Source organism: Chelonoidis abingdonii, chromosome 22 (genome assembly GCF_003597395.2).
Source record: "Chelonoidis abingdonii isolate Lonesome George chromosome 22, CheloAbing_2.0, whole genome shotgun sequence".
NCBI classification, from domain to species: domain Eukaryota; kingdom Metazoa; phylum Chordata; order Testudines; family Testudinidae; genus Chelonoidis; species Chelonoidis abingdonii.
In genome coordinates this window covers 5,792,576-5,807,335 of record NC_133790.1, presented here as the reverse complement: position 1 = coordinate 5,807,335, position 14,760 = coordinate 5,792,576, and the positions used below count along the sequence as shown (strand labels likewise).

The window sequence follows — 14,760 nt, the reverse complement described above, 5'->3', positions numbered from 1 at the left end:
CATTGTGGACCGAAGCTACCGCAGTTGAATCTAGAGAGCTAAGAACATAAGAACGGCCATACTGGGTCAGACCAAAGGTCCATCTAGCCCGGTATCCTGTCTTTCAACAGTGGCCAATTCCAGGTGCCCCAGAGGGAATGAACAGAACAGGGAATCATCAAGTGATCCATCCCCTGTTGCCCATTCCCAGCTTCTGGCAAACAGAGGCATTTTAAGTAGGATACTTTGACTGAAATAATATGTATGGTAAATTGATAGTTATACCAAACCTCATGTCTTGCACAGAAAAACATGTCAAAGGTTTGATGTCAAAGACTGTTTAAATTTCATAATGCCAAATCAATTTTACCTGACATTAAATTGGACAGAATCGTAAAGCTAGAGAAGCAAGTATGGCAAGAGTAACATACACACACACACACCAGATTGATCAGTTTTTAAAACTTTTTTTATTTTTTAATTTTTTTTTTAAAGTTTTTATTTTATATTATCTACAAAGTAAAAGTTTTCTTAACTTAAAAGTTACATCACTGTCTTGCAATAGTGATCACTTCATCAAACGTGATTTATAAATAATAATCCATCAGTTTGACGATTAGAATTTTTTTTACTGAACCTGTTTCAAGTTTATTAGACGTAAAAGGGATCTCCGAGTCTTGATTTTTAGTGATAATAGCAGCAAGAATCACTTGTGTTACTTCTTTTGCTAGCTGATGAGTTCATAAGTTTGAAGGGTCATTAAAAAATAAATAACTTCCAGTTTTCAGCAAGCAGAGTTTGGGCACCTGCAGAACTCTGATACAGTGTATGGAATTATGGAATAACCCACAAGTTCCCACATGCCTCTAGTCAGTCCGAATCTCTCCCACTGCAAGATGAACTGTTAGCATTCCTATTGGATGTTACAAGAAATCAATTTTTTTTTTAAACAAAATAAATGAAATTCTAGTTTTCTGTGCTTCCAGTTGGCAGAAGCAGTGGAAGGAAGGTATTTGGCCTACAAAAGGTATCCAGCCTTTGTTACTCCAGATCAGCCTTACAACTGCTGTTGGTGGTGGGCTTGTACTGCAAAAACAAGAGTGCAGGTGTAAATAGCAGATTGAGAAGCCACACAACAACATGCTAGTTAATCAAATCACAGGATAACTATTTAGCTCAAGTCTGTTAAAAATCCTGCATTGAGATGTCCTTTGGCTGTTTTTCTACCTAAACCCTAAGAAAGCCACATTTATTTTCCCCATCCATTCTGCACCACACAAAACCAGGTATTAGTTCACGGTACAAGTTCACACCCTGCTTTGGGGAAAAACAGTATTTGAGACACCTAGGTAAGAGTTACATTTAAAGAGCAACAAAACAAGTAGGGCCTGGTTTTCCCAAGCAACAGTACTGCAAAATGTCGCTCTTTGGATAAAAAGTCAACTTCAGCTGCCATCTGCCTTCAGCCATTAGTTACCAGGAATACTCGTATCCCTGAAACAATCTTTTTACAACTATCCTCAAGACACTTTATATATTTTACATGTACAAAACTTGGATCAATACACCATAAGCCACCTAGATATTCTATCCCCCAAGACAAGGGCAGGCGGATATTGTCCTACACACACTGAAGTCTGCATAATATGTTTCAGCCATACAGAAATAAAGTCTTTGCTAACTGAGTTCATCTTGTATGCATAACAAGTTCACATTTGGAGCACCAAAATTTAAATACTAACTGCAGAAATACTGTCTGCCGCCTTCAGCAGTTTGCCTCTGTAAAAGGACATCTTACGGATTTTTGTTTCTAACCCAAACCTGGCTCATAACTGTTTTGCTCACTGATTTGACCTGGCTCAGTTAAGGTGCAGGTCTCACACGCACACACTCCTCACCTGAAGGGTGCGTCATATAGGGGAAATGTGTTGTTGTCGAGACTGGAATGGGCTGTAGTGCACTTTGAGCGATGGCGGCTTGGGGACCACCAGGTGGCTGTGTCGTCATTAGCATCATTGGAGCATGGGCAGTTGGGTGAGAAGGAACCATTCCTGACTGTACATGAGCCTGAAACAAAGAGCTCTTTAGTATAATGGTCACAAGGAGGCAACACTCCTGGCCACATGCCTAGCAAAGATTCCTCCAACTGTAATAGTAAATCCTGAGATTTACTCCATTTTAAGTCGATTGGCTAGAATGTGCACATAGGGAGTAAGTTTGAGATTTTAAAACAGAAGGTGTCAAATCCTTATTCTTGGCTTTGCTGACAACATCTCCTCAGTTTGGGCAGGAGCTCATTGCTGATTAAGAGCACTGGTAAAGGATACTTTTGGAATATTATTTTAAAAAACCTGTAGATGTTTTGTTAAGAATTGAGAAGCATTTCCTATGCAGAGAATGAACTGGACACTGCACACAAATAACAGGCCCTTATATAGGCCTTTACATACATGAGAAGAGCCACCATCCCCTTCTCGGTACCTCATATGAACGCATGGTTATAAAGAGGAAGGAAAAGAATGAAGCAAAGGCAAAGATTTCTACATTTTCCCCCAGCAAAAGTCTCCAACGTAAACTTCACACTTCAATGAACTGAACTTGGTTTCTCACCTGTCTACAATTCCCAATTTCATCACGTTCACCTGTCCTAGATGCCCATTGTCTCTCCAATGTCCAGTCTCTCTCTCTAGCTATATTTGCTCCCAGTTGAAAATTGGGATATCCCCTTTCATTCCACTATGTAATGCTGCTAGCTCAGATCTGTTCTATTTTCAGTTAAGCTCACAATATATCAGTTCTTGTGTACTGAAAGAGTTCATAATTAATCCCCAAGGCAAAAGTGAGATGCATCTGTCTCACTGCTTATCTCCTCAGTTGGTGGGGAACTCCTTTCACTTGTTAGTAATGCTTCCTAACAGGAGGCAGGCAGAGAGACTATCTGTATTTCCTAGGTGAAAGCCCGTTCAATCTCGATCAGTAATCTCTCAATTACAAAATGACCCTCAAAAACCAGACAGCATTTAACACTGTCCATGTTTAGATTCAAACAAGTTTTCAAACGAAAATTGGTTTTGCCCATTTTAGTTGTGGGTGTGTTTTAAGTGAACTGGCAGAAGAAACTCAGATGCCAGATACCACTCCAGACAGTAGCAGACACTGGCTGACTTCAGACTCATTCAAGTTAGATGTGCAGAAAGGGCAAAGTTCCCATGGGGCTAAACCCTGCAACTCTTTCCATAGGCACTACTTTTGCTGTATCACTGTCAGCCTTAATCAGACTGGCATTTGATTAACGGAACTCCTCAAGTTGTAATATAGCTTCCAAGAAGCCCCTGAAGGCATGAGAACTAACTCCCAAATCATACTAAGGACCCTGGTTGTGCTCAACAGCCATGCCTTCCAAACCTCATGCATTACGTTCCTCATGAACACCACCATTGTTGCTTTGATCAAGCAACGCTATTACAACCATAGCAGCCATGCTCAATACAGACATGCATATATGATTTTTTTGCCATGGTAATGAAGCTTTGCAAAACTTGATGCGTAGGTGCTGACTTTTGTAACATGCTCAGAGTTTCGTGAGTCAAGGATTCAATTAGCATCGAGTTACTGATTGTCTTTAAAATGAAATTAATTTAATCCCTTGGTGTGAGCACGTCTGGAATTCCCACCATTAAGTGATAATGAATTTCATGATAAAAGTTAGCATTAGGAAATCCCTGTCTCTGGTGCTTCGGGATTATTATTTGTTTTTCCTGTAAGCAGTTGAGGTAGCCATTTCATAAGAGATTTTTAGATAAATGAAGCTATCATTCCTTCACTAGAGGCTTATAGGGCACTGCCCCAGCCTGAGAAGCCATCTGGGACTTTGTCAATCTTTTGAGATGTCCATGCCTGTTGTTTTTATGTCTGTGAAACCAACAGCACAGATCAGAGATATAGAAGACTGACTGTGCTCATTAAAAATATCAGTGACTTTAACAGTCATTTAGTTAATTCTGCACTACAGTAGGCTTCTTATTTACTCTAGTAGTTTTTTGTGAAGCCCACAAAGCAAAAAAGGAGCCAGTAAGAGTAGAGAATTAACTTCCATTTACGGAAAGCGTGCTGGCATACAGGTATGCAATTGTCAGTTACACTTCAGGACAGTTTACCTAGTCCTTTCCATCATGGAAGTGAAATGATTACCTCTGCTTTTGAGGTTTGGTACTCTAGATGTCTATATAGCAGTCACTTGCAATTAGGCACATCTGAGGGGTCCAAATGCAGGACCTTACGAAGACCCCAAAGGAACTACAAAATCTAGTCAGATACAGAACTACCAAGCTAAAACAGATCAATATCCCACCTACACCAATATCCTGTTTGAGGCAATGGCCAGATGCTTCGGGGGAAGATAAAAGGCCTTTAACAAGTTGGCTAAAGAAAGTCAGTTGGGGGTTCCTTAACAAAACAAGAGCAAGGCAATGGGAGACACTGAAATTAAAAAGTTATACATTTAGAATGGGTAAAAGGAAATTTGGTAAAAAAATTTTTTCCACATCTCCTAATTAACTTGAACAGAGACTGTCCCAGAGATTGCGTGAAAGATTTTAGCAGAATTCAGAAAAGAATTAGACTCCTTTTGGATTAACAAGATCTTGAGTTACGCTAGCAGGATAACATGCAAAGGGACTATCAACCCATCTGATTTAAGGCATAAAGCAACCACTAACTGCCTGGGGTTAGGAAGAAATATCCTCCACAGGAATGATCCTGCTTAACTGTTCATTCTTTGATGTACCCTTATGTTTCCACTAATCTCTGTTTTCTAAATTACATAGTGCCAATCTCTGTTTTCTAAATTACATACTGCCAGTCCTGCAGTGGTCTCTCCACACCTCTAATCACATTCACTGCCCTTCCTGGACCTTTTTCTATTTTTTCCATACAGATTTTGAAGTGAGGTGATCAGAACTGAACACAGTATTCAAGATCAGCCCATTGCAGACCACTGAGATGTCCCCCGTATCCTCAATGGCAATTTAATTGACAACCCATCAATGTACATGGTTACTCTCTTTCCTCCCCATCTCATTTTAACCTCTTCTGATGTTCTTCATAATCCTCTCAGGATTTTCCAAGCATCCCTGAGTATTTCTCATTGAATAGACTTTTTATAAAGATTTGGCTTTGCATTCAAATGTGTTTTAACAAAATACCTTTTCCAAAGCTCTAAGTGGAGCCCCACAGTAGCTATTTTAGACAAAATGGGTGTAGCAAGATTCTTGAGCACCTGTGGCGCCTCCAGACTGCTAAATTAACGGCACTGTGCAAACAGAAACCTAAGCAACACAGAAAATAGTTGGCCAAGAGAAATGATGTAAAAAGAGGCCATTACCCTATGCGAAGGAGAGATCTTTGAGGCAATAGGACATTCAGTCTTTGGAAGGTTGTTAAAGTTTGTTTACCTGGGGTACATGGGCCATGTGTGGCGGATTGGTATATGCAGGTTGAACATGGGAAGGATGAATAGTGAAGACTGTTTGTTGTGCTGTGGGAAAACTATTTTGTGGAGACTGCGTATTGGAGCCTGGTGTCATGGAAGGTGGGGTTGGAGCAAGACCCGCATGGTACATTGCTGACTGCTGCTGTGGGTTTGCCAGGTGGAGTGCCTGAGCAGCCTGGTGCTGGTGATGCTGCAAAGCAAACAGAAGGAAGAATTAGTGAGTTTCAGGTTTTGGTTCCAGGGAAGAAATGATAAATGTTTATTCCATGGAACTAATAATGAATTATTAAAATTCCACTTAATATCAAAAATTTTAAAAGCATCTTCCTATATACACTGCACAAATAACACAAAATAAAGTGCCACATTCTGATCCTGTAGGTCTTATTATCCAAGTCTGTTGCACGGGGGGAAAAAGTCACTGGACCCTGCAGACCTGATGTGTTCTCCAGAATTGAGGCTATCATGTAAAAACCAAACGCCATCTTTCAGCACTTCTGTGACTAACTTCCATGCAATAAATCCACACATACCGAACCTGCAGCCAGATGCACCAGGGGAGTGACGTTCCTTAATGAATTACAAATCATTCCTTATCAAAAAGGGTCAAATGAGTAACTCCCAAATACTGGACTTGTGTGTGTGCGGAGGTGGGGGAAGAATCACCCCCTGCTGTTTACACAAGTTTTTTAAGTCATTGTTCACTATCCTTTACCCTTATTACTGTCATCACACACTGGTATAAAGGCAGGCCGACTGCACTTCACTTTGGATTCGCATGCAAATCATAAGGAAATAATATTTCCAAGTCACATTATTTCTGGAACAAGGGAGTATGAACATGGCCATTATAAAAGATTATTTGTCGAGATGAATACATTTGGAGCTGCATGAAGAGGAAACCGATGCCAAAGTAATAGACTGGTGCGATGTCTTCTAAAACAACGAGCTACAAGACTTGTTCCAAAATGTTTGCTCTCCAGAGTTTTGCTGTTACCTGCACTGGACTGGGAGCAGGGTGGCTTCCAGCATGTTGACTTTGCTGCTGTCCTGTTGGCGTAGCAGAAGGCTGCGGATGAGGAGGGTGTGGATGCAGGGTAGCATTCGGGTGGGCATACTGCTGAGCAAGTGAGCCAGTAGAAACTAGACGGAAAAGGAAGAAATTGACAAGTGACAAAGAATATACATCTCACCAAATTCACATTGCATACGAGGATTTTACAGCACATCAGTGATACTGTGAATTGGTCTTTATTTCCCCTACAAACAGTTTATCTTGTAGTTATCTGCACATCTTACCTTGGATTTAAAAATCTATATTTGCTTTCATGTCGTTTACATGGTTTTGCAGGAAAGTCAATAAATAACCATAATAAAATAGTTCAGCTTTCCTAGCTTGATTTAATAAAAGATACCATATAGATCAAAACACAAAAGCAGTATTTAATCTGCAATTTTAGTCAAACAGATAAGTCTACAAGTGATTTGTAATCAGTTTCTTAAATTTTATAGTTCTGGAAAAAGTAAATTCTCTATGGTACAGAGTTAAATAATTTACAAACATGAATATTTATTCTATTTCCACCATCCACAAAGTCTTTGGCCTTTTACCTGGCTAACCTCACCATGCTACTCTTCTGGAGATTATTCGCAGTACAGTTAGCACACGTATATACAGTGTTCTTGCATGTAAGTTACACAAAAACAGCATACAGAAGAGCTGGGAAACTGGCTCTCTGAGAGCCAGCCAGCTTTCACTGAAGTTGAAGTGGGTGCTGTATGCAAGGCTCCAAGATGCCCTCTTGCATTACCACCATTCCCACTGACTTTTTGATGTTGCTCTAGAACCCTTCATTTCTGGAAATCATGGACTCTGAATTCCACAACAAGGAAATTGAACACACATGTCAAACAGCAGCATTCACTAACTGCAGCAACACAGGCTGGGGGAAATCTTTCTACAGCAAAGTGAAATGTAAGAAGTCCCTGCTTGGTCATTCCTATCATAGACTCATAGGTCAGAAGGGACCAATATGATCATCTAGTCTGACCTCCTGCACAAGGCAGGCCACAAAACCCTACCCATACACATTTATAACAACCCCTAACCCATGACTGAGTTATTGAAATCCTCAAAATTGTGATTTGATAGACTCAAGCTGCGAGTCCACAGGCAAAGCGACCGCATGCCCAGTGCAGAGGACAGGCGAAAACTCCAGGGCTCTGCCATACCCCTGGGGAAAATTCTTCCTGACCAAATATTGGCGATAGCTAAACCCTGAGCATGTGGGCTAAGACTCACCAGCTAGCACCAAGAAAGAATTCTGCAGAACCAGTTCCTATCCCCATCAACACCCCTCAAGACACTGGGAGACTATCTGCCGATAATCCCAGCTCAATTCGCCCAAATGTAACTAATCCGCATCATAACATTCCCCCATATACTTATCAAGCTAATCTTAAAGCAGATAAGGTTTTGCCCCCACACTTCCCTCGGAAGGCTGTTCCGAACTTCATTCCTAATGGTTAGAAACCTTGCGTCTATTTCAAGTCTAACTTCCTAATTATCCAGTTTGTACCCATTCGTCTCTCGGCCTACTTAGTACTTAACTAATAATTCCTCTCCCCCTACACTAAATGCCGCCCTGAATATATTTTATAGAGCGAGCAATATCCCCCAGAGCCTTCTTTTGGCAGCAAACAAGCCAAGCCTTGAGTCTCTTTCAAAAGGCAGATTTCCATTCCTCGGATATCCTAGTTAGCCCGTCCTGGAACTGTTTCCAGTTGAATTCCTCTTCTTAAACAGGGACACCAGAACTGCACACAATATTCCAGGTGGGGTCTCACCAGCGCCGTATATAACGGCACTAACACCTCCTTCTCCTTGCTGGAAATACCTCGCCTGATGCATCCTAAAACTGCATTTGCTTTTTTAACAGCCATATCACATTGGTGGCTCATATCGGGCTACAAAATGGGCCATGCAGAGTTTGCTCACTCCCTTTTGTGAAAGGAACAGTAATTTTTAAGAGTAGGCAGCATGAGAAGCCACACTAAATTGCTTCTAAAAGGTTTTTACTAGAGCACTAAGCAATGTGTTTAAATGACCCAACAGACTCCAAAAAATGACATGCTTCCTCTATACTTGTAGCTTTTAGATCTTACATGTTTAAAATCATGCACAACCTATCAATTGCTTGTGTATGTGGCTTGCCAAGTCATTACTAATTCAAGCTCACATTCATCTTGGTCCAATAGCACTCTGCACTGAAGTGGAGACTAGCTTTGCTTCTCACAGTGCTAGAAATGGAATGTCTGAAGCAACCTATCACTTGGGTCCTGAACCCAGCTCCTGCCTGTATCCTAATTTAACAAGCAATTGTTTTGAGGAACAAACAGAACTGTAATTACCTGCTAAATCAGAGAGCTACACATGTAAAGGTCTGTACTTGAAGTGCTAAGAAAGCCAACATTAAGAGAATCTCAGGGCCACATTACATGGACCACTGCTGCACCCTTCTAGATTTACAAAGCAGTTCACTGGGGAAAAAAAAAAAAAAAAAAAGGAGCTCCATCTGGGATATAATTTTAAGGTTAGTTAGATTACAGTTAAGGCTACAACCACCCACATATTCATTGCCAGCAATTCTTTTTATACTAGGAAATTCCAGCTCCAAGAGCAAATAGATTTAAATTGTTCTAACTTCTATATCTCAATATGTCAAAACCCATTACCATTTCTGAAAGGTAGAACTTCTCCGCACCACACACACAAAAGAATGGCCTTTGATCTATTCATCCTAAAAAGCAGGGGATTGAAGGAGAGAACATACCAGACATATGGCCATTTGATAAAGTGCAGCACTGTCTGCCACAAGGCCTGCACAGAAACTTACCACTCCATCAAGTGCCTCAGACATACTCCAATTACTTCTGAGCAAACACTCACTGTCCCAACCTTTCCCAGTCCAATTTGCTATTACTTCTGTTGCTTTACATTTGGTCAATACTTTACAAAATCCTAAACACTGATTTTATTCAGCTAGCGGTGAGCTCACTTCAGTATAAATAATCCACCTTCTGAAGCCCACTCAACCCTTCAAGAACTCCCCTCACATCCAAGTGTCATTAACTCTTCATGGACCCTGTGTTTCCAGCACACATTACAACAGCATTTGCTGATCTCAATGGACAGATGAATCTTGTGAACTACATTGTAAGGCTTTCAATTTGCAAAGTACTCCAAGGGCTACTTTGACCATGACATACTTGTTACAATATTAAATCTTTACATACCATTCATGTTTTTAGTTCGGAGTTGGGTTTTTGGAAGTTCTGAAGTTTCTATGCACCTAGGAGTTAGTCTCCAGTGCCACGGTATCCTGTTATGCTTTCAAGCAGAAAAACAGTGACTTCATTTTTAATGTTACCACTTAAATTCCATTTACAGCAGCAGCAAATTTCCATCTAATTTTTTTTTGTTTTTTCACTGCCTGCAAGCTTGTACAAAAATTTACCTATTCACACATTAGAATTAAAACTCAACTTACTGTTACAATTCCAAGTTTCTCCATTTCATCTCCTTATGAAATTAGTCTTGAGCCAATATTTATATGGCCTATCTCTAGTCTGAGTAATCCCTACAAAAAAGGGACACGGTATCTCTACTTTAACGATAGGGGACTGAGGCACAGATGGATTACATGGCTTCCTAATCTAACCCACCTCTCCCAAGTCTGATTCTAGTCCCTCAGCCCCAAGAATTTATTTCCTCCCTCCTCACTCCATTCTTGCGGAGATTTGTTATAAGCATGTACTGGAAGTTAAAGGGTATTCAAGGTTTCCCACATCTATTCTTTATTCATCGGAGGCCCTGAAATAATATAATTATTATTCCCTAAAACAATTACTGTGCTTCATCTTTTATTTTTTTCACAGCTTGAGAGATGACCCAAATACGAAGTATTCTGAAGCAGGTATCTATATTATGCAATAAGGCTTCATGTTGAAAAGAACTTGTTATGCAAGTCCAGAACTTACTAAAACATTTTTACATGCAAAAGGAAGTGGGAGAAGAGCAAAACACCAGTTTTCAGTAACTTCTCCTACAGCAATATGTCCACAGCTTGGCAGAGAATTGTGAGAGTTTTGTTTGTTTAAAATCTAGCATTTACATTTTCCCAGCTGTGTATTTGTTTTCAGAACCTATTCTAGTCAGTTTATACACAGTAAACTCCCCACTTAATAAAAACACGAGTACTTGTGGCACCTTAGAGACTTAAATTTATTTCAGCATAAGCTTTCATGGGCTACAGCTCACTTCTTCAGAAGCACTTAATGTTCTCTCACTTAACATTGTTTCGATCTTACGTCCCTCCTCAATTACAGAACATGCTCCATTTAAAGTTGTGAAATGCTTTGCTCCAACATTATTTGGCTGCCTGCTTTGTCCACAGCTGGCAGCCCTCCCCCACCCCCAGCGCCTCCCACCTGCTGGCAGACCCTGCGGATCAGCCCCTTCCCCTTCTCCCCCCCGCCTCCTGCCCATGGCAATCAGCTGGCTTGCAGCGTTCAGGAGGGAGGACTCTGCACGCAGGCTCCCCCTCCGTCCCCTGCCTCCTGAACACTGCAAACCAGGTGACTGCCACACGCAGGAGGCAGGGGAGAACCTGCGCACCAGAGTCCTCACTCCTCCCCCTTGAATGTTGCAAACCAGCTGATTACTGCTGGCAGGAGGGAGGGGGAAGGAGCGATGATGCAGCACACCTCCCCCCTCCTTCCCCTGCCTCCTGCCCATGGCAATCAGCTGGCTTGTGGTGTTCAGGAGGCAGGGAGGGAAGGAGAGCCTGTGCACCATGTCCTCGCTCCTCCCCCCTGCCTCCTGAATGCTGCAAGCCAGCTGATTATGGTGGCAGGAGGCAGGGGAAGAGCGAGGATGTGGCGTGCAGAGTAAAGGGGGAGGGAAGAGGTGAGTTAAGGGTGAGGGACTGGGGAAAGGGGTTGCGTGGGCAGGCCAAGGGTTGAGCCCGATCGCCCCTGGTGCTTACAGAGTAGGGGAAGATGTAGCTGCTGCTGCGCAACGTGCTTCTCCTAGCCTACAACACCGTCAGCCTCCTTGCCTGCCTCACTGTCTCCAATGCCAGTGGGCTGTGCCTGTGTGGGGTAAGACAGGGAAACCTCCCAACTATAGTACTGTACGGCAAGAAAAAATTTCCCTGGAACCTAACCTCCCCATTTACATTCATTCTTTTGGGGAAACTGGATTCACTTAACACTATTGTATTTTTCAGAAACATAACTACTACGTTAAGTGAAGAGTTACTGTACTATTGTGTACTAAAATGCTCACTTAACTGCTGCAAATATTTTAATAGTAACATTTAAGAAAAACACTCACCTTTGTTAATTTTCTTGAGGCTTTACCAGATTCCATAAATATCTTACTCAAGAAGGCTTCAGGTATAATGGAGCAGATCATTTAAAAACAAGTGTATCCACCTTTTCCAGTTTATAGCCAAAGTTCAACTTGACCTCAGGAAAATTAACTTTAGGAGGAGTTCCCCCCCCCCCACTTATTTCTGCAGAATCTCAGTTTCTACAGAGCTCCTGATACCTAATCACTTCAAGAGAGATTCTGTTACAGTGTTTCACTTTCAAAAGGCCTTTCCTTCCCTTTATTACTAGGATGTGAGAGAGGAAAAGTCTGAGTTTTATGTGCTCTAACTGTGTGCTCTCACCTAAAGTCAAGTCTTTAACATCACAATCAGATTCCACAGAGATTTAAATTGTGGTGTCACAGGATTAATTCAGATGAGTAAGACCAATGAACCCATTAAAGAAGCCTTGCAAAAACAGTCATGAAAATTTACCAACCCGGATACAATCTACTCATCTTTATTATGATAACTTATTCTAAACAATGTTTTGCATGCTCATCTACAGAGTTAGCCACCCTAGGTGACTATTTCCATGCTAAATTTCTATAATAAACATGGAAAGAAAAAAAATCATTGATAAGAGTAATCAAAAATCATATTACATTGTCCTTGACATGTCACCAGTGCTATGGTTTTCCAGCTGTCGTACTAATACAGAATACAGTGGTGAAAAAGCTCTATGGAAGCACATAACTAACGAAGTGTTGCAACCTCTGCTCATCTGAGGACTGCTGATAATCATGGTTTGCCTCCAGCAGAAGTCTATGGCTATGTCTACACTACCATAGTAAGTCGATCTACACTACGCAACTCCAGCTATGTGAATAACGTTGCTGGAGTTGACATACCTTAGGTCAAGTTACCGTGGGGTCTACACCACGGGGGGTCGACAGGAGGAACTCTCCCATCGACCTACCTTACTCTTCTCTTTCAGAGTAAAGTACAGGGGTCAACTGGAGAACGATCTGCTGTTGATTTGCCAGGTCTTCACTAGACCTGCTAAATCAACTGCCGGTGGATTGATCTCAAATCCTCAATCCTGGCTGTAGTATAGACATAGCCCAAGTGAGAAATGCCTTCTTTCCTTATGAAGAGCTCTGCAGCGCAAAAAACTTTCCTCTTTCACCACCAGAAGCTGGTCCAATAAAAAAAAAAAAAAAAAAAAAAAAAAAAAAAATTACCTCACACACCTTGTCTCTCATTTCCTAGGAGCACTTCACTTACATCACTTTTTAAACAGGTGGATTCTTGATATGGGCTACATTATTTATAACTAACCATTATTTTGATATTGATTCACAGTTAGAACAAGCAATTCCATATTGGATTGGACAAAGATACTATACCAGACAGGGTTTTAATTACTGAATTGAATTCCAACTAAAACAAGAAGGAAAGAGTAACAGTCAAGGTTGCTGACAAGAGCTAAGCAAGGAAGGCAAAAGGCAGCTATTGTAAACCCACAGAAATGGCCGACATTAAAAATCAGAGCAGCACAGATCAGAGACACCATTACCAACCACTAGCCTAGACTGAAGTCAATCCCTGAACTTCTGACGTTCAAATTTCTCCTGTGGGGAGAACGGAATGCTGACAATGGACAGAATGGGAACTGTTAGAGGAGTAATGCACTGATACTCAGAACCTACTAGGTAGCTTCTAGGTGCTGACCAGTGAAGTGATTCCAGACTATTGCCAGACCCAGTAAGATGGTGAGGATAACTACATTTAAAGACCTCAGTTTGAATGGTAGGAAGCAGAGATATAGCATGTCTTTTTCATGTTATAAACACATACAAAATCATTTTACACATTTACAGTGGACTCCACTTAAAAGAATATCTATTAAAGGAAGAAACTTGTTAAAGGATTTCAGTGCACCAGACCAAGATATGTAAACACCCTTAAGTGCTCAAAGTAAATTTTCAGCATACAATCATAGGAAGTCATTCTGTAAAACACATTTTCTGCATGCCAAAATGAAAGCTACAAAGTCTTTTAAAACCAAAATTTGTTAGGGAACACAAATTACATGATTTATATTGTTCTTCATACTCTCTTGACTGAACTGACTCACAGGACAGAGGGTGTATGAAACAGATCACTACTATGAACAGGTATAGAGACACTAACAAGCTTGCTGCAATACAGGAGCAAGTTGAGAGGCCCAGCAATTGCACCTCACTTATCTGTGGAGGACTAGAGTCTCTGGTGGGATTCATAAACTCTAGGACTGGAAGGGACCTCGAGAGGTCATCGAGTCCAGCCCCCTGCCCTCATGGCAGGACCAAATACTGTCTAGACATTTATCTAAACTACTCTTAAATATCTCCAAAGATGGAGATTCCACAACCTCCCTAGGCAATTTATTCCAGTGTTTAACCACCTTGACAGTTAGGAACTTTTTCCTAATGTCAGCCTAAACCTCCCTGGCTGCAGTTTAAGCCCACTGCTTCTTGTTCTATCCTTAGAGGCTAAGATAAACAAGTTTTCTCTCTCCTCCTTATGACACCCTTTTAGATACCTGAAAACTGCTATCATGTCCCCTCTCAGTCTTCTCTTTTACAAACTAAACAAACCCAATTCTTTCAGCCTTCCTTCATAGGTCACGTTCTCAAGACCTTTAATCACTCTTGTTGCTCTTCTCTGGACACTCTCCAATTTCTCCATGTTTCTTGAAATGCGGTGCCCAGAACTGGACACAATACTCCAGATGAGGCCTAACCAGCACAGAGTAGAGCAGAAGAATTACTTCTCGTGTCTTGCTCACAACACACCTGTTAATGCAGCCCAGAATCACATTTGCTTTTTTTGCAACAGGATCACACTGTTGACTCATATTTAGCTTGTGGT

At 41.2% G+C, this 14,760-nt stretch overlaps 1 protein-coding gene across 12 annotated transcripts in view; it reads right to left on the bottom strand.

Moving 5' to 3' along the window:
* Window positions 1-430: 430 nt before the first annotated feature.
* ATXN2 (ataxin 2) overlaps window positions 431-14,760 on the bottom strand; it is a 70,226-nt gene continuing 55,896 nt past the window's right edge. For 11 of the 12 annotated variants that reach the window (XM_032800656.2, XM_075060122.1, XM_032800650.2 and 8 more), the window contains 4 exons: window positions 6,468-6,613; window positions 5,433-5,660; window positions 1,878-2,046; window positions 431-1,065 (listed from right to left, as the gene is read on the bottom strand). In XM_032800656.2, coding sequence (XP_032656547.1) covers window positions 1,037-1,065; window positions 1,878-2,046; window positions 5,433-5,660; window positions 6,468-6,613 — 572 coding nt within the window. In that variant the 3' untranslated portion in view covers window positions 431-1,036. The remainder of the gene's footprint in view (window positions 1,066-1,877; window positions 2,047-5,432; window positions 5,661-6,467; window positions 6,614-14,760) is intronic. The other variant, XM_032800653.2, reaches the window with a different exon arrangement.